Source organism: Pleurodeles waltl, chromosome 5, assembly GCF_031143425.1.
Source record: "Pleurodeles waltl isolate 20211129_DDA chromosome 5, aPleWal1.hap1.20221129, whole genome shotgun sequence".
NCBI classification, from domain to species: Eukaryota; Metazoa; Chordata; class Amphibia; order Caudata; family Salamandridae; genus Pleurodeles; species Pleurodeles waltl.
Window position 1 is genome coordinate 858,257,547 of NC_090444.1, and position 25,949 is coordinate 858,283,495.

Below are 25,949 nucleotides of genomic sequence, written 5' to 3' on the forward strand. Positions count from 1 at the left end.
TTAACTTGATGTCCCTGCCCACTCCTCCTGCCCTCCATTGTCCAGTGCTATGCCCCATCATTGCCCTCTGATTAACCTCTGTGCTTAGCTTACTGATCCTACCCTCCTTCCCCCTGCCCTTCAATGTCTGTGTGCATGCCCCTGCTCCCTTCCATTTTGATCACCATGATCAATGGACCTGCCACTACCCCTCCTATCTGCTCAGAGTGTTCGGTTGAGCTGCAACTGCCCCTCCCACCTGTCTAGCTTGATCAGATGGCTGTTGCGCCTGTTCCTGCCACCTCCACCCCGCCTGTCTGAGTTCCATGCCCCTATCCCCTCCCTCCTGTCCTTTTGCTGCCACTCCCTTCTGCCCTCTATGCTCTGATGTGCCTCAACTGCTCCTCCTGCTTGGTTTGTTGTGAAGCCCCTTCCCCTGTGCTCTCTTATCTGTCTCCAGCCCCTAACCCTCCCTTATGTCCTCCATGGTCCTTTGTGCTTGCCCCTGTAACCTCCATACTGCCCATCATGATTGTTGTGCTGCTACTAACCCTCTTGCTTGCCATCATGGTCTTCTGCACTGCCACAGCCCCTCCCAGCTGCCAATGGTGTGGCCAGTTTCCTGCCCCTGATGCCCTATCACCTTCCTTCCGGTGTCTGTGTCTTTGCCATTATAGTCTCTCTTTTGCCCTCCATGGTGTGTTGTACTTCCAGTGCCCATCTCGCCTGCGTTCTATGGTCAGCTTGCTGCTCCTGCCCTTGCAGGGCCCTTCCCTTGCCCTTCATTTACAGACCCCTATCCCCTCCCTCCTGCCCTGCATAGTCTGTTGGCATGCCCCTGCCCCCTCCTTCCTGCCCTTTTTGGTCCTTTATGCAGCAACTGTCTCTTCTTGTTTGTCTGGTATGGTCAGCTTGCTGCTCTTGCCTCTTTACCCTCTGTTCTCTGTTGTCCATGTGCATGTCCCTGCCCCCTTCCTTTTGCTTTCAATTGTCCATTGTGCTGCACTGTCGCCCGCTTGCCCTGTGTGGTGTCTTGTGCTGCTGCAACCCCTGATGCCTACCCTGTAAGGTCAGTTGGGTGCCCCTACCTATCTCGCTCCTGCCCCCTTTTAATCAAGCCCTGTCTCTACCTCATTCCTCCTGCCCGCAGTGATCCAATGTACCATACTTGCCAGAATTTTAAATTCAGTAAGGGGAAGAGTTTGAAAAAAACAAACCTAGGGAATTGATCTTCCCCACTGACCTACACTGAAAAAGAGGAGATTTTAGGCAAGAGACAGATAAAAAAAAATCCTTTTCGTCTTAAAAGCATCAGGAGTCTTACTGTCTAAATCAGGTCTGTTGGCATGTATAGTTGTACTGCCATAGCCTCTCCTGCCTGTCCTGCATGGTTGGTTTGTTGCCCCTTCCCCCCTTTTCCCTGCCCTCCATGGTTCGTTGTGCTGTCACTGCCCCTCCTATCTGTCCAGCGCGGTCAACTTGTTGTCTCTGCACCCTCCTCCCTGCCCTCAATTCTTGAAGTCTGTGTCCCTGACCTCTGCTTCTCCACAGTATTCAACTGGATTGCTAGTATTCTATATTTATTACTAATGTGTGACATGCCCTATGTCATCTTGATGTAATCAAAACTAATACCTAAAGCATTTCCTTTACAAATTATAAAAATTAGAGGGTCTTATTCCCATAAAAAATAGGGTTAGTGTTCTAAAAAACTAAAATGACATTTTCTAAGTTCTTAAATATCAACAAAGCACTTTTAAATTATTTGGTATCTTTATGTGTTTTTATCCAGTTGATCACTTGATTATATAGCACACTTAGCAGAGAGGATGTGACGTTACGGCCAGAGCTGCAGTCTTTACAACTGGGGAACCAGGTTCGAGATGCAGGCTCAGCTCGACATCCTGTGATTCTGGGCAAATCACTTAGGGCCTGATTACGAGTTTGGCAGTTCTGCGAACTGACCAGCAAACTCAAGGGGATGAGAATGCTGTCAACACAGGGGCCTCAGTCGTATTACGATGTTCCTACTGGGCTAATCAATGGGAACATCATTTTGGGACCTTCTCGCTGGTCAGTCCAGCAGGAACAGTGCTACGATTTCTACGATTTGGAATGCGCACTGTCTGCAAGGGAGACAGTGCACATTCCGAGGGTGCCCGGCAGGGAGGCTCCTGCACTGCCCACAACATGGTAGTGAGCAATGTAGGGGCTTCCCCTGTGGCCCCCAGCACTTCCTCTGTGCCAGTCTTTTCATGGCAGGTAACCCACCATGAGAAGGCTGGCAGAAAAGGGACTCGTGCTCAGCACAGCGGTGCTGAACTCAGTGCCACAGTGGCTGACCATGAGTCAGACCGATGTCAGGAACCATGACAGTCCAAAGGCCAGAGTCATAATGTGGCTGTCGGACCGCCAAAAGTGTGGCTGTCCAACCGCCACCGCGAGGCTGGCAGTCTCAAGGCCACCAGCCTCATAATGAGGGCTCTTAATCTCAGCATGCCTAAAACTAAAATTAATATGTCCTAGTGTAATGTAAATGGTGCTCATGTTAAGCACTACAATACCTTTGGGTCAAGTTTGCACCATATACAATTGCAAAAAACAAACCCAAAAAATGAAATGTTTTGCACACATCGGACACTGGGCTATACTTGAGCTACATTTAGGTGATATGTGTGCTACATTTGGGCTCTTTTTTTCTTACGTGGCCATCTTGGGAGACCTATTTGTTATGAAGCTCCCTAATTGTCTCATTTACTGCAGTATCCTCAGTAGAAAATGCTTTCAATTTTCCACTTCAATTCTATCAAGATGGTGTTCAAATGTGCCACACCTTTTGCATAAGTGCAGAGCAATAGCAGATAGTTGCTCATTAGAACACTCTAGTAAAGCTGCTCATCACCAGGAAGTTAACTGGCAGTAAGCTGCTGATGTTGAAAGTGCATGTTTCAGTCTGGAAGCCACCATGTTTTAATGAAACAGAAGAGGAACATATTTGAGAACTCAATTAAAATGTGTCCTAATTTTTCTTTCCACATCACTAATCACAATTTCTATGACAAAATGAACCCCCTCATTTTGTTCCTTTCTAAATAAAATGTTTGAAAGTTTTACCGGTTTGATTCAATCAAGATGGCTTCAGGTGTGCCATACTTTTGGCATAAGTAAGACTGTTAGCTCTTCAGTTGTTCTTTAGAACACTCTGGAAAGCTACAGTAAAACACAAGGGAATCAACTGACAGGCTGCTCCTGTCAGGTGTACATATATGACTGAGGCTTCTAGCTGCAGATTCCTTACCTTAGAATTCCCTGGCATCAGCTTCGAATCCGGAATTGTTATGCTGAGCAGTACACTGCGCGTGCCGCCGGGTGGCGTTGTACGGATCCACGTGCCTCGTCAGAGCCGTCTATGACATCACGGTTGTCTATGTGGACACCACCTCACCGCGCATACATCAGTTCTATTCCTGCCGCACCAGTTAAGCGATGATCCGGATTAGAGCTACCCTTTCTTCGACGTACGTCAAGCCTTTTTCACCTTTTTGACTGTTTGAAGTCACGTCTTCAATAAAGACTGGGTTCAAACTGTGTGGTGCATGTCATCGCACCATGTCGGTGACGGACCCTTACCGAGTTTGCCTTCGGTGCCTCTGGAAGGATCACAACTCCACCTCATGCTCAGATTGTCGGGCCATGGCTACGAAGGCCTTGAGGGAGAGATCCCTCAAGCTTCTTGCGGCCTGACTGCCGTCTTTGGTCGGCGCGACTCTGAGGAGGTCACGGTCTCGCAGTAGGAGGAGGTTGTGGCCCCGCTCCCGGAGCCCCAAGTCCTCTTCCTCGCATTAAAGGTCATTTGATCATTCAGGTAAGAGGCACAAGAAGAAGAAGTCCAAGCGGACTTCGACTTTGGCATGCCTGTCGGCCGACGAGGCTTATTGACATGCAGAGCGCGGTTCCGCAGAGCCGTCGCCAGGGTTGACTCCGCATCTTTCCCATTTTCCAGGGACCAGAGCGACTCCCGCTCAAATAAAATAATTTTACGAGGTCATGCGTCTCATTTTTGAGCGGTCTGCACCCTCGTGTGGGTCTTTGGGCCTGCGGGGTCAGCAGGGGCCCCTTCATGTTCGATGTCGTGGCCTTGGTGGGGTTAGGGGCCCAAGGATCCGATACCGGATCAGGACCGCCACCGGTCCCTCACATTTGACCTCCTCCGGCGCCGGGTCCGATGTTGACACTTCCTCCACCGCCGGCACCCACCAGTAGTAGCCCTATCCTCATTCCGGATGATCCAGAGCGTTGACTCTGACAGCACCAATTCGGCCCAGATCATTGTCTGAGCCTTATTCAGAACAGCCAGGCACAGGAGAGGAATGGGAGGGGTCTGATGACCCTTTGGAATATGACCTAGAACAGGACTGGTAGAGGATCTAGGGGAAGCCAGTGGACTGGACACATCTCCAGATACTGGTATGCTCTCTCCTCCTAATGTGTTTACAGAGGAGGGAGCTTCTTATGCTATGGTGGTGGGTAGGGCAGGTGAGGTCTTGGGCTGAGACTTGCCTACGGTGCCAGTCAGGACGAATCTCCTGACAGAGGTGCTTCAACCTGGAGGTGACAACATCAGAGCCAATGTTGCCCTTCAATGAGGCCCTAACAGACGTCCTTCTGGGTACATGGTCCAAACCCAGCACAGGGACTACTGTGAAAAGGACGGTCGGCCGCCGCCATAGGCCCGCTCCGAGCAACCCTAGTTTACTAGACCCAACACCCCACGCTGGAGAGCTTGGTGGTCCAAGCCTCTACTTCCCGTGGTGCCTTCCCTTCCACTCCCCCGGATAGGGAATCCAAGAGGCTGGACCAGCTTGGAAAGAAAATGTTTTCTTCCACCAGCCTGGCATTAAGGTTCGTAAACACCCCTTGCCTATTGGGCCGTGTTTCCCATACTTTACAGGATACGGTGGCACAGGTGCTGCCCCAAGTCCCAGAGGCCGTACAGGACACTCTCACCCAGGCTGTCAAGGATGGGAGAGATGCAGCCAAGTTTACTATCAGGTGTGGATTGGACACTACAGGCTCGCTGGGCACGGCGATTTCATTGTCAGTGGTCCTACGTTGTCACACCTAGCTACGTTCAGCTGGCTTTTCGGGGGATGTCCAGTCATGTTTGATGGGCATGCCTTTTGATGGCTCTTGCCTTTTTGGTGAGAAGGCAGACTCCACTCTTGAGAGGTTCAAGGATTCTCGAGCTACGGCCAGATCCTTGGGCCTTTCAGCACCAGCACGATACCAGTCGGTCTTTGGCCCCTTTCAAGGCTTTGGAAAGACGTGGTACCACGCCAGCCACAGTTTAGCCACCGTCCTCAGGCTTCACAACATCCCGAAGAGGGCGTGGTCGTGGTACCATCAAACCCAGAGGGTCGGGCCAGAGGTCAGCCACCACACAGCCCCCCTCCACTGCGCCCAAGCCCTCCAAGTGTGCTTCTGCAGGACCACATCCGTCCAGTTGAAGGGAGGATTCAATTTAATCTCCCTCGCTGGCTTTCCATCACAATGGACAAATAGATTCTGCAGATCATACGCAAGGGCTATTCCCTCCACTTCCAGTCTTTCCCTCCCTCTATCCCTTCGACAAAAGAACGGCTGATGGAGGATCATTTGGTTTTGCTCCGCGAGGAAGTTATGGCTCTCTTGGCCAAGGGGGCCATAGAAAGGGTCCCAATGTCAGAAGTAGGCAGTGGTTGTTATTCCTGCTACTCTCTGATTCCCAAAAAGAACAAGGGCCTTCGCCCTATCCTGGATTTAAGAGACATCAGTCTCTTCCTCAAGATGGAGAAATGTAAGATGTTCACTGTTGCTCAGGTCTGGTCTTCCCTAGACCAGAGAGACTGGATGGTAGCGTCAGACTTGCAGGATGCGTATTTTCAGATTCCCATTCTCTCCACCCACAGATGTTATTTGTGGTTCAAGGAGGGCCACGAGCACTTTCAGTTTACCGTGATCCCCTGCGGTCTCACCAGTGCCGCTCAGGTGTTCACCAAAGTGATGGCGGTGGTGACAGCTCATTTGCGCAGGCTAGGGATTTCATTCTTCCCCTACCTCGTTGACTGGCTGTTGAAGGCCCCGACGCCCCTGGCTCTCGTCACCGACCTTCAGACTAACGCGGACCTCCTGAATTCGTTGGAGTTCACTATAAACGTGCCCAAGTCATACCTGACTCCCTCTCAGAAGCTCCCTAACATTGGAGCTGTTCTGGACACAGTGCAGTTTCGGGCCTATCTTCCTGAGCAGCGAGTCCAGGATATTCAGGTTATGATACCGATGTTTCGGCCTCTATCCTGGATTTCGGTGAGAGAGACTCTGGCTGTTGGGACTCATGGCTTCCTGCATCCTATTAGTCAAACATGCAAGACGGCATATGAGGGCTCTGCAGTAGGACCTGAAGTTTCTATGGGCACAGCATCAGTGAAATCTTACCGACACGGTTCCGATCTCAGAGGGAACTGCAAAGGATCTGCAGTGGTGGCTAGTGAACTGCGATTGGGTCAAAGGCAGAATCTTCTCCATTCCCCAACCAGATCTTACAGCAGTGACAGATGCGTCACTTCTGGGATGAGGCGGCCATCTGGGAGAGGTGTAGATCAGGGGCCTCTGGTCTTCAGCAGAATACGGGCTCCATATCAACTTTTTGGAGCTCCAGGCGATCCAGCTAACATTAAAGGCATTTCTTCCTGTTGTGAAAGGGAAGATAGTGCAGGTGTTCACGGACAACACTACCGCAATGTGGTACTGCAAAAAGCAGGGTGGGGTGGGGTTGTGGACCCTTTGTCAAGAGGCTGTACGTCTCTGGACATGGCTGGAACACCAGGGCATAACCCTAGTGGTTCAACATCTGGCAGGTTCTTTGAATGCCAGAGTGGACAAACTCAGCCGGAGATGCTTAGCGGATCACAAATTATGTCTCCATTCGGAGGAGGAGCAAGGACTCTTTCAGCAGTGGGGAGAGCATTGGTTAGATCTGTTTGCCTCCAAAGAGAACGCGCAATGTCCAAAGTATTGCGCGTTGGAGTTTCCAAGGCTGCTATTGCTAGACTACGCTTTTCATCACGAGTGGAGTTCAGGTCTCCTGTACGCCTTTCCGTCCATACCACTTCTGCCCAGAGTTCAAGAAAATCAAGAATGACTGGGCACAAGTAATCCTAGTGGCTGCAGTTTAGGCATGAAGCGTTTGGCATCCAAAGCTTCTCAAAATGAGCATCAGTCCTCCAATCAGGTTGCCTCTTCGTGAGGATCTTCTGTCGCAGCAGCAGGGGAAGGTTCTCCACCCGAACCTGTCAACTCTGCGGCTTAATGCGTGGAGATTGAGCAGAGGCAGTTGATGGTTTATGACCTCCCTTTCGAAGTCTGTAATCTCATTCTGGCAGCCAGGTGTCACTCTACTAAGACGGTTTACGCCTGCCGTTGGAAACGTTTTGTATTATATTGTACTGAGAGGTCTATTGATCCTCTTTCTTCTTCTCTTTCTAATATCCTCCTTTTGACACTCTACCAACAGGATTCCTCCTTAGGGACTCTTAAGGGCTGTCTTTCTACCTTATCAGCATTTTTTCGCTTGCCTGATCAACAGTCTTTGATTAAGTCTCCTATTGTACAGAGATTCTTAAAATGGTTTGTACATATGTTTCCATCTACACCTTTTGTTATGCCCCAGTGGGACCTTAATCTAGTGCTTACTTTTCTTATGTGTGCTCCTTTTGAACCTTTACATAATTGTCCTCTCCGGCTACTCACCATCAAAACAGCCTTCTTAGTGGGGAACACATCTTCCAGGAGAGTAAGTAAGATGCAGGCTTAGTCATCAAAACCGCCTCGCAAAATATTCTGATAAGGTAGTCCTCAGAACTCATACCTCTTTCCTCCCCAAGGAGGTGACCCCTTTCCATCTGGGTCAGAACATCGCCCTGCCCACATTCTTTGGTCCACCGCATCCCTCTAAAGAAGAGGATCGTCTCCACCGTCTGGACCCAAAAAGAGCGTTGTTGAGCTACCTTGACCGCACAAAAAGTGGTCCGGGTGGACTACCAACTCTTTGTGGGGTACGATGGAGCAAAGAAGGGTCGGGCAGTCCAGAAACTAACCATTTTGCGCTGGGTCGTCCTCTGTATTAAAATCTGCTACGCACTGGCTAAGAAGCAGCCTCCTGAGGCCTTGAGAGCTCACTCTACAAGTGGGAAAGCTGCTATCATGGCGTTAGCTCGAGGCGTGCTGGTACTAGACATCTGCCAGGTGGCAACTTGGGCTTCCTTGCACACGTTCGCAAGACACTACTGCCTGCAAAGCCAGGTGAGAAGAGAAGGGCATTTTGCTCACTTGGTCCTACAGGACTTCCTTGTGTGAAGTATATCTTTGCAGCCCACCGCCGGGAGGGTATTGCTTGGGTATCTATTCTAAGGTAAGGAATCTGCAGCTAGAACTCTATCAGATGAACAAGTTACTTACCTTCGGTAACGACTATCTAGCTGCAGATTCCTTACACCCACCAAAAGCCTTCCCACTCTGCGGATATATTTATATATATATATATTTATGTATATATGTTTTAGGCATTTTTGCCTTTCTTAAAGGCATGTGATATTTTTTCTTCAGTCACGCGAAAAAGATAAACTAAATACTGTTGGTTCTTCCATGACTCTGCGCTTCTGGCGTGGAAAGTTGTGGGAAAAGAACTGACGTACGCGTGCCAAGGTGGCATCTATATAGACAACCGTGATGTCACACACGGCTCCAACGACACTGACGATGCCACGCGGAGCCAGATGCCGCACACGGATCCGAACAACGCCACCCGACGGCGCACGCTGGGTACTGCTCAGCAGAAAAATTCCAGATTTGAAGCTGACGCCAGAGAATTCCAAGGTAACGAATCTGCAGCTAGATAGAGTCTCTACCAGATAATTAGTTACCGAAGGTAAGTAACCTGTTCGTTTTGCTGAGAATGTCAGACTTCATTCTCATATGGATGAGAAAGATAGTGTGAACTAACAGAAAATATGCTCTCATTTTAGCTTCTGGAGCAACCTCTATAACCTGTCTGGGGAAATCATGAGAAAACAGTTTTCTCTCAAACATGATTCATGAAATCCAGCAGAAGGCTTTTTCACAGGGTAAAATCACATTACAACACACCACAATTCATAAAAGTAGCATGGTACCATCAACAAATGATTTATATGGTAATAAAAATCTGCTATCACCCTTTATATGTTCTCCTTTTGGTGAACCTAAAAACCTGCCATTCACTACAATGGATTTCAATGGGGTGCTATCATGTATATTGCTCCCAAGATGTTTGCCACTACTTCCTGGCTGCAGTGATGACAGCCAATCAGAACTCACCATGAGATCTGTGCTTACGCTCCACACAGATATACAAATTTATTTTTCCTTTAATACCTCAAAAACTACTGAACGGATTTACACCAAATAACAAAGTGTACTCTTTGTGGACCAAACACTAACTTTCTGCCAAATTTGGTGTAATTTTGTCCAGCGGTTTAATCATGTCTAAAAATCCCTATGGTAATTGCATAGGAAAAGAGTGTTTTGGGACACCCTCTCTTTTTCAACCCCCGCTTCACGAACCACCTCGAAACTTTCAAAATTGAAGGATATTAGTCCAACAGCGCCAAAGCTATTGGCAAAACAAAAAACGCTTTTCAAATGGAAAACAGATGCAAATTATAAATACCTACTAGGATACCACATCATGCAGTGAATTGGGAATTGCCAATGCATTGCAATGGTTACATCTTCTACTAGACCGTAGAGTCTAGTGCGTGAAGAACAAGTTACTTATCTTCAGTAACACCTTATCTGGTAGAGACTATATCTAGTAGTATATTCCTTACCTTTGAGTTCTCCAGAGGTGTCAGACTGGTTCCAGAATATTTTTTGTGAGCAGTACCCCTTCGCACCGGTAGGTGGCATTTGTCGGCTCTGAGCGGCAGCTGAGCCGGAATTGACTTTTCATGAATTTACATGCCAGAGGCTCACAGCCATGGAGTGCACTGACATTGGTGTGTCCAAAATTAGGGCCTTAAAAGGGATGAGCGTTAAACCTAGAAATCTGTCTGTAAAGTGGGGAGGATGGGTTGGTCGGTAAAGAATCTGCGGCTATATATAGTTCTCTACGAGATAAAGCATTACCAAAGGTAAGTAACTTGTTCATCTGATAGAGACTTCTAGCCGAAGATTCCTTACCTTTGAATAGATACCCAAGCAATATTGTCTCCGGCGGTGAGCTGTGTATAAATTCAGACTACATTTTTGAGTGCAGACGGTGGAGTCGCTTCTCTTCTTTAGTAGGATACGGAGGATAAAGTGGGGAAGGGGACACATTGAATGGTGTTGTCACTTTTGGCAGGAAAGAGGCCCTAGTGAAAATCACTAGTCTGTCTGGAAAAACAGATACAAACAGAGGCTTGGAAGATAAAGCCTGCAGCTCACACACCCTCTGGGCTGATGCAATTACCACAAAAAAGGCTGTTTTGATGGTAAGCAGCCTGAAGGGACAATTGTGCTGCAAGAAGACAGACAGAGAAGAAAGATAACCCTTTAGAGTGTCCAAAGCAGAGACTTGCTGGACAAGGGTAAGAATGAAAAGTATAATGTTAGAAAGGAACGCAGAACGTGAGTCAATTAACTTTTTTGTACAACATGATACACATCGCTTCCAACGGCAGGCGTATATAGTGTTTGCGAAGATGCTTAGCTGCTATAATAACATATACAGTTTTGGTGGGGATGCCTGGCTGCCAGAATAGCATTGCAGACTTTGGGAGGAAAATCAAATGGTATCAGTTGCCGCTGCTCAATCTCAATGCAAGAAGGCAAAGAGTTGACAGGTTTGGGTGAAGGACCCTCCTTTGCTTCTGCAACAGGACGCCCTCTTGAAGGGGCAGCCTGATAGGAGGATTGACACTCACATTCAGAATTTCAGGATACCAGACTCTCCATGACCAGTCCTGAGCCACAAGGATGACTTTGTCACATTTGCGCCTGATCTTCTTGAGAACTGTGGGCAGGAGTGGTATAGAGGGAAAGGCACACAGGAGGCCTGAGCTCCACTTGAGATGAAAAGCACCTCCAAGCGAGAGCCACCTTGGAAACTCCAGTGCACAAAACTGCTGACAAGGCAGAGGCAAACAGATCCAATAAAGGCTCCCCCCACTGCTAAAAAAGGACCTTGCGCCACCTCTGGGTGGAGACGCCACTTGTGATCCGCTAGGCATTGACGGCTGAGTTTGTCCGCTCTGGTATTCAAGGAACCTGCCAGGTGTTGAACCATCAGGGGTATGCCCTGCTGTTTCAGCCATGTCCCGAAACGCAGGGTCTCTTGACAGAGGGTCCACAAACCGACCCCACCTGATTGGTGCAGTACCACATGGAGGTGGTTTTGTCCGTGAACACCTGCACTAGCCTTCCCTTGATGGAGTGTAGTAAGTCTTTCAATTCCAGTATCATTGCACAGAGCTCCAGCATGTTGATGTGCAGTCCGGATTCCACTGGAGACCGGAGTCCTCTGATCTCCACCTCTCCCAAATGGCTGCCCCATCCCAGGAGTGATGCATCGCTCACTACTGTGAGATTTGGTTGGGAAAGGGAGTGGGGTCTGCCTCTGACCCAATCACGGTCTGTAAGCCACCACTGCTGGTCCTTTGCAGTTCCCTCTGAGATCTGGACCGTATTACACAGATTCCCTTGATGCTACGCCCAAAGAAACCTCAGGTAACACTGCAGAGCCCATATATGCCATCAGGCATGTGTCCCCAGCAGGATGCACTATGCCATGAGGCCCAGCAGCCTGAGTCTCTCTCACCAAAATCAAGGATACAGGCTGAAACATCAGTGAATTATCCTGGACTCACCGTTTGGGAGGATAAGACAAAAACTGAACTGAATCCAGGATGCCCCGATAAAAGGAAGCGTCTGAGAGGGAATCCGGTGTGACTTGGGCACGTTGATAGTGAACCCCAGGGAATGTAGACGATAGCCTTCAACAGCCAGTTGTTGAGATAGGGGAAGACTGACACTCCTGAGCAACGGCATCACCTTGGTGAACACTTGAGGGGTGCTGGTAAGGTCAAATGGAAGCATAGTGCACTGGGGGAGCTTCCTCTCCTAGCAAACGATTGATGTTGGAGGACCTGTTTGGTGGCATGGGGGAGGAGCTTGACCCCCCCCAAGCGAGCGCTACATAGCGCAGACTGTTTTTCCGCCGTGCAGGACCTGTTTGGTGGCGTGGGGGAGGAGCCTCACCCCCCAAGCGAGCGCTATATAGCGCAGACTGTTTTCCCACCACGCGGGGCGCACGCAGGCCGCATCTGGGCGTAGCCTGGGCCAAGGGCAGGCCCATCCTTTGCCCGTCAGCGACCGTGAGAGGCCGGGCTGGGCCATCTCTCAAAGCTTATGCCTAAAGGTTCTGGTGACTTGGGCTGATCAGCAAAGCAGTGCTCCTTGAAGATATGAACTCATCACAGGTGAGACACGCGACAAGCGACGAGAGACTGAAGCGCTGTTAGGGAGTGCTTTGTAGGCTTTTCAGAGGAGGGATAGGTGGAGGGGTAGAGTCTACAGTGAGGATGGGCAGGCGGAAGGGGGCGGCACCACAAGACAACTTCAAAACCAACAAAACTTTAGAGGGCTTTCTACAAAAAGCAGTTGGTGTCTTAGATAAAGAGATAGAGTTGGCTGAGCGTCGCCTATCTATCTCATCATCCCTAGCCTCCCCAGCCTCCATCTTTCTATCCCCACCTCCAACACATTCTTCTCTCCAGCAGCCCCAGAGCACGCAACTAGTCTTGCCTCCCCACCCCCACCCCCACCCCCTTCGGTTGCTCACCCAAAAAAATGTCTGGGAGACTACCTCTGCAATCTTGGACAAGGCCACCGCAGCAGATCCTGCCCAGCCGATTTCAAACCTTTCAGTAGGAGAATCTGCATCTGATCCAGAGCCTAACCCAAAAGGGAAATGAAAGCGTGGAGAGGTTAATTTGAGGAACAAACAAGCCCGTACCACAAGCTCAAAAAACCCGGGCTCTGAAGTGGGGAATTATAGCTCTTCAACGCAACAAGAAAGTACAGTGGGTCAATTGGTGTTCGACCGCATGATGGAGCATATAAGGGAGGAGCTCACTAAGAGATTGCACCCTATTGAAATTCGTCTTCAAGCCATTAAGAAGAAACTAGGAGGACTTCTTAAGCCTCTCATGCCCGATAACTCCTCGCGAGTTGACATACAATCGAACCATCATCTCACCACTTTGGACCCCCCCGTATTAATGATAGGACTACCCCCAATTTGGCTGAGGGCCCCTTGGCACTTAGGGACCATTGTGACCATACCTGTCAACCAGAGATGGGTCGGAAGGCTATGTCGTTTTCAAATCTAATGGATAACAGCCACACGACCACAACAATCTCAGCTACCACTACCAAGGGACCTGGAGGAGTAGCCTCAAATCCCAACATCTGTGTATCAGATGTGGCCCCGGAGCTCAGCAGAACTAGTTCGGAAAATCACGGGGGCCAGCTAAGAGTCCTACACCTGCCCCCGGAATCTTGTCCATACGTTCTTGTTAATACCAATGGTCCTAGACTACAACCAAATAGATTGGAATCTGATGTTGAACTGAAAAACAAGGTCATACACTGGCTGCATGCTAATGCTAGTTTTGAATTCCACATGGTACCCTCTATACTAATGGTGAGGAGGGTGGGATGGCTGGGCTTGTTGATAAAGATTGGAACTGGGGATTGTATTGTTGTTAATTTGGATTCTCCCGCATTGGTTCAGCAGCTGTTTTTAAACACACGCAGAGCTGGCCCAGTAGCAGAAGGTGTTTCTCTGTGCAGACTCACATCCTTTTACCCCCCAGCAACCAAAGGTGCTCTAAGTGGGGCGATATCTGATTTCAGAGGCTTTTCCCGCCCCCAACTACAATATGTCCAGCATTCTGAATGTAGGCATCCATCACCTTCTCTCACAGATGTGGATTGACATAAAATTGGCACCATACAGGGCACTTTAGAGATTCCGAGGTATAAACCAACTACTAGGAAATGTATTACTCCCAGTGACAATGAGCATGGAGGATCTAGAGTAGGCAATCCATAGGGACCCCTGATTTCACTTAGAGACCCTAGGGGCTCCACTCAATCCATAATACTAACCCAGAGTGATACAAGATTCCCAGTAACTAATAGGAACACTATTGACTCTGAATTCTCTGGGGAGAGTGATATTATCGACGATAACGAAGCTAGGGGATTTACGGAGTCGCGTTTAATGACAGACCAAATGAGTAATTCGAACTCATTGAATCCTACAATTAACCTATTCAATACACTCTAAATTACATCTGAAGTCTTGACTGACTCACCTCCAGCCCGAGATGATACCCCCGGGAAAGTTCTCTGTTGGAATATAGCAGGGCTCAAGCACAAAATGCGAATCCCATATTGGGGCCATTTTATAGATGAGCATAAGATATGCTTATACCAAGAGACATGGGCTTTGGAGCTCAAGTATAGGTCTGGTTTCAAAAGTTACTGGGTCCCAGCCCGTAAAGTGTCTGCTGGGAGACCTTCAGGTGGGTTACTGATATGGGTAAGCTGTTCCCTTAAGTGTCGGATTGAAGAAATGGACACAGGTTGTGCTGACTTGCAAGGCTTGATAATTTCGACCCATATGGAAAAAACCATACGGTTAGTAAATATATACAGTAGAAGTGTGGGTAGTAATCATGAGTCTGAGGCTTTGACGGTCTTAGACAATATTTTATTTAGCAAATCCATCACCCACTATATTATAATAGCAGGGGATTTCAATGCGACCTTTGAGCCCTATTCAGTGGCCCAGGAACTCCATGTAGAAGACAATATTTACTGGGGTATCCCGCAGTTATTACCGAACAAAAGTCATAGAATGAGTAGATCAGCCTACCAAATAGTCAATATTACACTTGCATATGGTCTCCGTGCCTGTAATGGCCTCTCCTGCTCAGATGTCAAACCCTGCCCCACTTTTAGGCGAGGAGCTTACAAGAGCCATATCGACTATTTCCTACTGGATAATCGCTTGTGGGGATATATGGCAGATATAGCGGTAATGGAACATGAAGAAAGTGACCATGAACCATTAGTTTTAAAAAACAGGGGCCTGTTGCACTCATTAGAAGCCTCTGATTCTAAGGATTATGTACAGCAGCTAGTTATGACTAACAATAAACGTAATATCAGATGGGATACTGTGAACTCCTCGTTAGGTTCCCTTACATCTATATACAGCTGATTAATAGATCGAATGGAGCATATGCTCCATTCACCTGAGGATGGGGATAAGTTTCTGGCAGCACATCTGGAACTATTCAACTCTCTTAAAAAACATTTTACTAAAGAGTCGGCTGTCAAAACAAGGAATAAACATAGTGAGAGATGGTTTAACCACTCATGTAGGGAAGCTAAGCTTAAGCTATTGAGGGACCTGAGAAAGGGGACTAGAGAGCCCATAAGACAATCAAGAGAGGGCTACAAGCAGGAGCTTATCAAGGCCCGCAGGAGTTGGGAGGAAGAAAGGTAGGCTGCCCTCTTGGACTCCGCAAGAGCCAATGACATCTCCATGTTTTGGAAGCTGATTTCCAATGACAGTGGTGATCTTCGGTCAAAGTCTGGCAGCTCGAATTGGGCGTGAATAGGAAATCTGACCTACCTCCAATCCAATTTACCTTAGTAGAAACCAAGGCAGCAATAACCTTTTTGAAGTGGGGAAAAGCCACAGGTCTTGATAAAATTCCTGGCGATCTTTTTAAATCAAACCCTGACATTTGGGCCCCCTATTTGAATTCGGTTTGTAATGCGGTCTCCGCAGGAGCACCCATTCCATGGATTTGGAAGGGAGCCGAGATAGTCCCTCTTTTAAAAAAAGGCAGTCCTAGTGATCCCTCCAATTATTGCCTGATTTATTTACTTGATAATCTTCAAAAACTTTTTGCAAAACAGATCTTGTTCCATCTAGACGAGTGGATTATAGAGAACCGGGCTATCTCGGATCTTTAGGCAGTGTTCAGACCTGCGGTCAGTACAATAGATCAGGTTTTGAGGTTTTTAGCAATCAAATGGAAGACAGTGGACATTGGAGGTGGGAACCTATATGTGGCCTTTGTCGATCTAAGAGCGGCCTTTGATCTGGCACCTAGGAATAAACTCTGGTTGACATTAATTAACCTGGGTGTCCCCAAAGGCCTACTAAATTTAATAGTCCGACTTCATGAAAGTACTTTTGCCCAAATTAGGTGCAGCAAAGACGGTAAATTAACCGATCCAGTAGCTATTAAAAGAGGAGTTAGGCAAGGCTGTGTCCTAGCACCTACCCTCTTTCTCTTATATATAAATAATTGTATCAAATATTTAACTAACTGTAACAACGACTCACCTAAACTGGCAGGCAAAAAAAATCCCAGGTCTGCTATATGTGGACGATACCATCTTACTATCTAAAACACCTAAGGGATTGCAAAATCTGGCAGACCAATTCTGTTTGTATTGCAGAGACTTTGACTTGGAAGTTAATGTCAGGAAAACCAAGTTTATGATATATAGTTCACGGAAAACAAACAAAAAAAGTGAGCATCTCAATGAACTCCATCCCCTTGGAAAGGGTTGCTTAGTATGATTACCTGGGGACCAGATTAATGGATTCGGGTAGCTGGGATGCAGCCATTAGAAAAGGGGGTCTCACTATATGCCAAAGAGGGGGTGGGCCTTAGGACGCAAAGCAAGAAGTGTAGTTAGCCCACCTCTGAATCCTATTTTTGAAATATAGAAAGCTCAGATCCGAGGTGCTGCATTGTATGGGGCAGAGCTAAGGGGTTTCCATAGGCTGATGGACGCCCTACAAATTAAGGAGAATCATTTTGTCAGATATATAACCAAGCTGGGAAAGGGCACGCCAATGATCCCCCTCAGACTTGATCTTGGAATAAACAGCATTAAAGATATAGCAGGCCTGAAACCTCTCTTATATTGGATCCGCCTATGGAAAAAGGAAGAACTGGCACCCTTTTGAGAGGCTTTTAAAGATCTCACAAAAACTCAGTGTAACTGGAGAAAGGTCAGCTGGTTGAGGGAGATGAAATCGGCTTGGGACAAACTGGCTCTCCTGCATTTTTGGGAGAGGCCGGAGTCGATTCCCACCAATGCCACCTCATTAGTCAAACAAATGTACTGGGAGAAGGCTAATGAGGCGATCCTCCATAGTAACAGGGTGGGAAGATTAACAACTGAGTTCCCGATGGCCAAACAAGAACCAAGAAAACAAGATTAACAAAAAGGAAGAGAATCATAGGAAACAGCGCTCACAGTCAGTCACCAAATCAAACTTAATACTTTCTTAAATGCACGGTGCTCTTGGCAGGAGGATCTTCCTCCCTCCTCCAATGTTTCCAAAGGAAAACAAACAGCGACAAACAGATGTCAGGGCACTCGTGAATAAAAGTTCAGTCCTCCATAGGTGTCAAGACTTGGTAAGCCATTGTATATAAGTCGGACCAGGATAGTAGGCAAAAGTTCAATTTAATCTTGAAATGCAAAATCGATTAAAGCAACAATAACCGTCCTTGGAAACCAATATCCATAATGCAACAACAGCCAACACGTGTTTCGTCCTATGAGACAAATATTCTCAAAGACTTCATCAGGGCCCGTATGCTATCGTCGAAAATGTATGCCATACTGCTCAGTATATTGAGTATAATGTCCACTTTAATTCAGAAAAGCAGAGAACCGCGTTTCTGTCCTCCCGCGGCGCTCCTGAACATAATATCACGAAGATGGCCAAACAAGAACCAAGGCCTGAGCAATTCTTGGATCTCGCCATACCCGCACGTGCCCTATTTCTTCAGTTTAGATATGGAACCTTACCAGTCAATAGTTTCACCGCTCGTTGGCCGAAGAATAGCTCAGAGGCCAATAAGTGTTCAAACTGTAACATATGTGAGGAATCAATTGAACACCTTCTGTTTTTTTGCCCTTTATACAAGAACCCAAGCGAAAAATGGATTATCCCTTTGTGTAAAGCCCTGCAATTATATGATCGAGCCAATGCTTATAGAATATGTAAATATGATTCGTCTACCCTGGTTGTAAGTGCGGTAACCAAGTTCCTGACAGCAGCTTGGTCTATTCGTCGAAGGGCTATTCCAGCGTCAAATTTTTAATACTGGGACAAACAGCAGGAACATTGGGGAACCATAGATGGGCACGCCCTTGGGAAGGTTTTTTCCTAATTTATTGTTCTTATTTTGAGGTTTTAGATATTGTATTGTATCATATTGTAATTTATAGTGTTAATATTATGATAACAGATAGCATTTGCACTTTGGTTTGCCAGTGCCTGAATAGTTTTTATGTCATTAACATACTCCATCTTAAACAATCATGAAAGGGAACTTAATAACTTACATGAGGAGACTGTAGAAATGAGCCTAAAATGTTTCTTTTTCTTCTTATGCACAGTTGCATGTCTGATTGCTTTAACTAGTCTATATTCGGACCGAACAAAAGAATTACCATAGTTCGCCCTTTTAAGGAAGCCGTCTGGCGTATAATCTTTCCAAACTGTTTTGTAGTGTTTTTAAAGCAAAGCACCTTGTATTTTATTCTCTTTTGCTATTTATGCTTCTAACCCATGGAGGAGTACCATGAGCTAAACTCAATGTTCATCTAAAGTTAGGACTAAAAAATTGCAGTATCTGGAGACTTTTCCAGGCTGCTTGCATCACCCAGATACTTACACCAGTTCATATCCTGTAACTTAAGACTGGTATTCTAAAGGGTCAAGAGACCTTTTCCATTCGTGCCCAAGGCCTAGCTCTTCAGAATAAAGCAGAGGCACCAACTTAGGACACCGGGGTCATGTTGGTCCCGGAATCAATGTCAGTCGGCGTGGCTTTGGCTCCATGTCAGATTTAGGGATCAAATTGGGACTGGTGCCCCCTGTGGGAGCTGGCAGCATCAGGTCACAGTGGCATGAACTACGCCGGTCCAGATCCATGACCAGATTCATGAAAGCCCATCAGAGCCGGGGTCGGAGCTGCGGGCACAGAGGGACACACCTCCCACCCCGCAGGGCCCGATGGCACTCCGGAGGGGTCGGCTCGCTCGAAAATAAGGCGCATGGCCTCATAAAGCTCCTTAAGTCGACCAGGAGTTGCTCCAGCTCCTGGAAAGTTGGGGAGGCGATGAAACAGCCCAGGCATAGGCTCCGAAGAACCATGCCTCGAACAACGATGTTCTGTCGTTGTTTCAGCCGGTAGACAAGGAGACGTCGAAACACGCTCCAACTTCTTGTGATTTTTGTGCCTCTTACCCAAGAGTCCCGACGATTTCAGATAGGACAAAGAGGATTTGAGACTCCTGAAACGAACCCAGCACCTTCCTCTTGACCGGGACTGAGACTTCCGTGGAGCTGCACAACATAAAGTTGCACGACATGGAGTTTCCTGCCGGGCTGCTAGAAGCTTTAGGGACTGCTCCCTCAAAACCTTTGGCACCAAGGCCCAGTAGTCAGAGCACAACTTGGAGTCATGATCGCACTCCCAACATCATAGACACAGGTGGTGTGGGTCCGCCGCCAACATAGCGCAGTGACAGGTGCCACAGGGTATAAAACCAGTCTTCCTCAATGATTTTTCCTCAACACACGAGGTGGATTATCCTAAAAAAAACATTGACAAAAAAAAAAAAACTCGCAAAAGGCATGTCAAAAACGAATAGAAGGGTAGCTCTTCTCTCGGATCAGCGCTGGCTGGTGCGGAAAGAAAAGAACTGACATCAGCGTGCCAAATGGCACCTACATAGGGAAGACAGACAACACTTATGGCGCAGACAGTGCAGTTGAAGCTGCCCAGAGTCGACCAATGCCACCTACTAGCACGCAGGGCTACTGCTCACAAAAAATCTTCAGGATCCAGTCTGATGTCTGGGGAAGAATTCAAAGTTAAGGCATCTGTGGCTAGAAGTCTCTATCAGATCAACATGTTTTTCAACTAAAATTAGGCATAATTCCAACAACACTTTCTATTAAAAACAACTAGAGCATCCATGCTCCTTCTGCAAATTACATCGTCTTCATGCCACCATTAGCATTTCAAATTTAAATATTATTTTGTATGTTCAAAGAACAAAAATAATCATTGATAATCATTGGAAAGTACATTTTTCTTCCCGTCTTATCTTACAAAAAGTAAATCCAATAATACTGGCATGATCATTAGTTACGTCAGACAATTATAAATGAAATATTGTTGAGTTTAAATGTACGTACATATTGATTCTTTTATGATCTCTATTTATACGATCAAATAAAGATTTATTGACTTGACATTTACATACAATTTAAAGTTTATAATGCAGCTCAATAATTAAATTGATACAGGAGAACAACCACCATCATAAAAAAACTTTATTTGACTACCAAACGTTATAAAAGCACATTATCCACACATAAATAGTCATAACATATTAAGATCAATTAACAAAACATATAAAAAGTACAGAATGAATATGTTAAAAAATGATGCAAAATACATGGCCAGCAGCCATAACAGAGAACCAACATTTCAACTAGGCAAAAAGTTCTTGATCCTATGAGCCCATACCGGGAAGTTTACAACATTAAAATCGCATTGATTATCTGCCGATCCCACATTGGGCGATTTTTTTGCAGAATACTTTAGTGATTACAAATCTATTTCGAGTAAAGGAAAGCTTAAAGTGCTTTGGTTCATATTTAATTAGTAGCCATGTTATGAACGCCTGTGCGAATACCAAAAAAAGTTGTATTCAAAATTTTCATGCTAAGAAAAAGTGCATTTTATCTCCATCTATATCATACTTGATACTTATATAAAGTGCCAAGAAGCTGGAGATATTATAGAGCGCCTGTGCTTGATAAAGTCCATTTTGCTTCATAAGGTGTATGTGGTAAAAATTTGCATAAGTGAAACATTTTTTCGAGAAGTATCCTAAAATACACATTTATAAAGTGTCCTTAGTGCATACAGTTCAAAACAGAACGTGCAACTTTATATATAAGTCGTATAGACAATTTTCTCATTTTATATAACGATTGTCCCAACTATCGTCCAATTTTCTGCATGGTGCAATTCTTTCCATTTAATTCCTGACAAGATCATGTTGGACCAATAACAGACATCAGATTTCCTCAAATTAAGTCCAAGAAGTGCTTCCATTCCCATCAAAATTATTTGTCTGGACTCCATTCTCCTTAGGGTCAGTTCTCAATTGCCACTTCTTTCTCCTGATTGAATGTGCTTGATTCCATAATAGGATTACTCTTTTACATTTTCATCATGTTTTTCCCAAAATTGTTTTGATATTGGGTAAGAGAAGCCTTTATTTTTTATGACTCGCAGATGGTACAATACTTTAATTTTCACTTTGTTTGTTGTACTTCCCACATAGGATTTCCCACATGTGCATTCTGGTAAATAAATCACATTGTTGGTTTTGCGTGTGATGCGTGCTTTCATTTTCTGTTCTTTTCCATTATGCATTCGGTAGGTTAGTTTTTTTTTACCCATATTTACATGTATTGCCATTTGTGCATCTTCAAAAAAACAGGTTGATTTAGGCAGTTCTTCTTTAGTACTTTCGTTGCAGGAAGGTGACATTGTACTAATATGTCTCCAATTTTGGGATTGTAGGAAAATACCTTTTTGACATGATCACCCCCATTTTTTGCTCACTGGCACTGAGGTTTTTTTACTCCGGTGCACTGGGTTCCTGCTAAATAGGTCTCCAGTGCCAGTGCCCTTTCCTTAAAAATAGGTAACATTGTGTACGATTGGCACATTCCTCTCCCTGTGTAAATCTATACTTAGTGATACCCATTGAGTGCCATGTTACTGTCACTGCATCAAAGTATATGCAAGTCAGCTCTACCGCAGGTCTTGGAGGCTCAAGGTAGGGTGCATTATATGTGAAGTGTGGTCATTGCAAGCAAACAGGGAAGATATCTTAAGGTATGTGCTCGACACTTGTGATCCAGTCACATAATGGATTCACTGAACCCTACGGTGTTTTGTATCAAACACCTCATCTTAATAAATCCAGGCTGATGCCAGCCTCAGATGTATATTGACATGCACCCAGACAACACCTTGGAGGTGCCCCCTGAAACCCACTAGTCTCCGAGTATGCTGGAAAACTGGTCCCGGCCAGCCTGCAACCAAAGACTGGCGTCTGGGCACCTGGAGATGAGAGTATGTGCTCTCTGAGGTCAGAAACAAAGTCAGCTCTGGAGAGGGGCATGTCACCCACTCCAGCAGGATGGCTAGCAGATCTGCATACCAAGGCCAGGGGCTTCATAGGCTCTGCTGCCTTTGGTATACAAAACCCCTACCTTCCCCAGACCTGGGTATAGCCACCCCCATCCCTTAGGCCCATCTGGCACCAGAACAGGGAGGAATATTAGTTAAGTCAGTAGGAGTGTACCACCTCTGGACTAGCCACACCCCTAAGGTGGGCAACCCAAGGTGGACACTCAAGCAAGGGTTCCACCATCTTGTTTTTGGTTGGAATTAGGCCTTTTGGGATAGGAATATTCCCACTCCGCACAGGAAGTGGTCATTTAGGGGGTGTAGGCACCCCAAGGTTAAGGAGCCCATTGGCTAGTATCCTGCACACCCTTAAATTTAGTATTTAAGTGGCTCCCAGACACCAGAAGAAAGATTGTCTAGGACTCAAAAAGAAGGGCACCGAACAGCAGCGAAAAACAAGAACAGAGGAACAGGTTCTGATTTTGCCCAAACTCAGCCTGTCTGTATGCAGTCCTCGGCAACTACGCCAAAGTTGACTCGTCCTGCAGATACACTACCACCAGAAGCCTGGATGGACTGCCTGCACATCAAGAAGCACCAGAGGAAGAGTAACTTTGATGACTCCCAAAAACCAGACACAGACAGCACCACTGCACCCGTACCTCTAGCTGAAGTGGACTAATGGTGTCAGTGTGGTCCCAAGGCCCTCCCGGACATGAGCACACCCGGAGTTCTTCAGCTATGGACTCCCCTTGCATCGCTTGCAGCCTCTTTGTGCAGGCCCCCCTCTACCACGACCATCTCAGGTGACAAAGACCTGACGCCTCAGGACACCTCTGCACCCAGCCATCCTGAATCAGAGAGAAGAGGACCAAAGGTGTCCCTACATCCCTTACCATTGCAAGACTTGAGCCCCCCTGTTGGTTCAGTCAGATTCCACTCCCCACCCCTCACCTGCAGCTTCTTTTTCCCAGCACCGTTTCCCATTGAAACCAACGGGAAACCAGGTGTTGTAAAGCACTTCTGCACCCAGAGACCCCAGAGTTCCCCAAGGGGAACCGTTGGTGCTTCCTTGGACAGTGCTCCGCACTTACCTTAGCTCCTGAAGACTGGCACCGTAAGTCACTGTTTAATACTCATATGCAATACATGTGTTTTTCTCCATAGGACTGCATGACTATTCTACGAACACCAACATATTTTCTTACTTTCCTCAAAACTGCATCAGTATTTATTTTGGTTAAAGTACTTTGGTGTTGAAAATAATATAAACAAAGTAACTATTTTTCTAAACAATCAGTCCCAAGTTCCTTCTTGAGTGTCTCATTTATTGTATCTGTGAGTACCACAAATGCTTAGCACTACCTTCTGATAAGCTTAACTGCTCACCCACACTACCACAAAAGCGAGCTTTTGGGATTGTCATTTGTAACCTCTGTAGGAAGTTGGCTCTGTATATACTATCTCAAAATAAGAGATAGTGTGCTCAGAGTCCAAGGGTTCCCCTTAGAGGTAAGATAGTGGCAAAATGAGATAATTCTAATGCTCTATTTTGTGGTAGTGTGGTCGAGCAGTAGGCTTATCAGAGGGTAGTGTTAAGCATTGTTGTACACACACATGCAATAATGAGGAACAAGCAATGCTGAGGGTCCTCTAAGGAGCCCCCAGAGTGCATTTAATCATACTTGCAACAGTATTGGGATATGATTCCAACATGTTTTATTCCAAACATGCCAAGGTTCGGAGTTAATTACGTAGCTGGACATAGGTCATGACCTATGTCTAGTACAAGCATAAAATGGCGTCTCCACACTCCAAAGTCCAGGAAAATGGAACTAGAGTTCGTGGGGCACCTTTGCTAGTGCAGGGGTGCCCTCAAACATAGGTACTTGCACCCTGTCCTCTGGCCTCTGGCCTAGGAGGGCATACCATGGGGGTGACTGTATAGTGACCTGGTGCAGTGACCTGTAGTGAAAAGGTCCATGCACCTTTCCTGCAAGCTGCGATGGCGGGCGTTCAGTCACATTTTACATGGCTAGCTATGGGTGGCATAATACATGCTGCAACACATTGGGATCCCCTGGTACCCCAATGCCCTTGGCACCATATACTCGGGACTTACAAGGGGGTACCAGAATGCCAAATGTGGGGTGTGTGTTGTTCTAGCAACCTAATTTACAGGGAGAGGGCATAGTCACTGGGGTCCTGATTAGCAGGATCCCACTGAACACAGTGAAACACACTGAAAATAGGCTGATGGGGGTAACTATGCCAAGAAAGAGGGTACATTCCTACAATAATTAGCTTGCATACTTTCTAATTACTGTGTTAGGAAAGCACAGGTCTGTAAGGATCTGCCCATATGACGTACAAGTGATTAGAGATTGGATACTATGTAGGTAATTGGTGAAAGAATGTTACCTACATATTATCTTCAGCTATCAAGAAAATAACTTGTTTTAAACATTTGTAAAAAGCAAAAAGTTGCTGTTCAATGGCAGTTTTCACTACTGTGTACACGGAGAACGAATCTCAAGGGAAGTGGCAAAAATCCATGTGTGGTCAGTGAATTGAAAGGCAACTGATTATTAATATGTAGTAAAATACTCCGACTGACAGCGGAAAATGTATGTGGAATAACAGCTAACAAGCATAGTTGCACTTAATCAACAGAGAAAACACACTAGCTGTGTGAAACATATACATCTGGAGCCCATTTACAATTTGGAAAAACAAGAAAAAAACTGAAACACAAAACATGACTACTAGGTTACTCAAAAGTAAAGAATACAGGTTCTAAAAGAAAACACTTTCCAAACTGCACTGTACCTTTCACCAGAGACCCATAGTGAGAGTTTGCCATGCATGTTTCTTCTTGCCTTCTAGATTTTGAAACATATGTAAATGTCAAAAGCTGCCACTTGTCTGGGAGAAACATATCTCCCTGTGATGTAGCCTGTGCCAGCAAGCAAACGCTTACATCATCATTGGGATCAATGCACATTCTGCAAAATAAATAAACAATGTAAGGAAAAGTCATATTAAACCTATCCTGAAGATGTATACATACTGTACATAACTAAACATATTCAATAGGAGGTAGCAAAAACATATGAACTAAATCTCTGAAATACCCCTCTATACCTCTCTACTTTAACCTGAGCATTTATTTATTATTTTATTGTAGAGCATTGCGGCAACCTAAGTTTTTCTGTTCTAAAGAAAGGGAATTTTTACACTTTCAAAGACCTGATATCTTCCAGCCTTTGAGTGTACTCCATTTCCCACCACTTGGTCTGCCCAGATTTGTATTTATTTACTTCATCCCTAACAATCTCCTTTTTAGCTGATATGAGGTAATCCATACACTCTGCAGTTTGATGGTATATTTGTATAATTCGTAGATATTAAACTACTTCATGCATTCGAAGTTATGAGCAGGAGGAAGAAAATGGAGGTGCAAAGGAAAGTATAGCCAGAATGAGTTGGAATAGGAGAAGAGCTGGAGGTTTGGGGAATGTGCATCTGTTGTCTTAGTTACATTTGTAATGGAAAATGCGTAGTAAGAGCTGG

General features: G+C 46.0%; 1 protein-coding gene across 1 annotated transcript in view; it reads right to left on the reverse strand.

The window, feature by feature from the left end:
- LYST (lysosomal trafficking regulator) overlaps nt 1–25,949 on the reverse strand; it is a 2,674,875-nt gene that overhangs the window by 1,763,769 nt on the left and 885,157 nt on the right. The window contains 2 exon segments of the mRNA XM_069234946.1: nt 25,206–25,240; nt 25,243–25,381. Of these exon segments, the coding sequence (XP_069091047.1) occupies nt 25,206–25,240; nt 25,243–25,381 (174 nt within the window).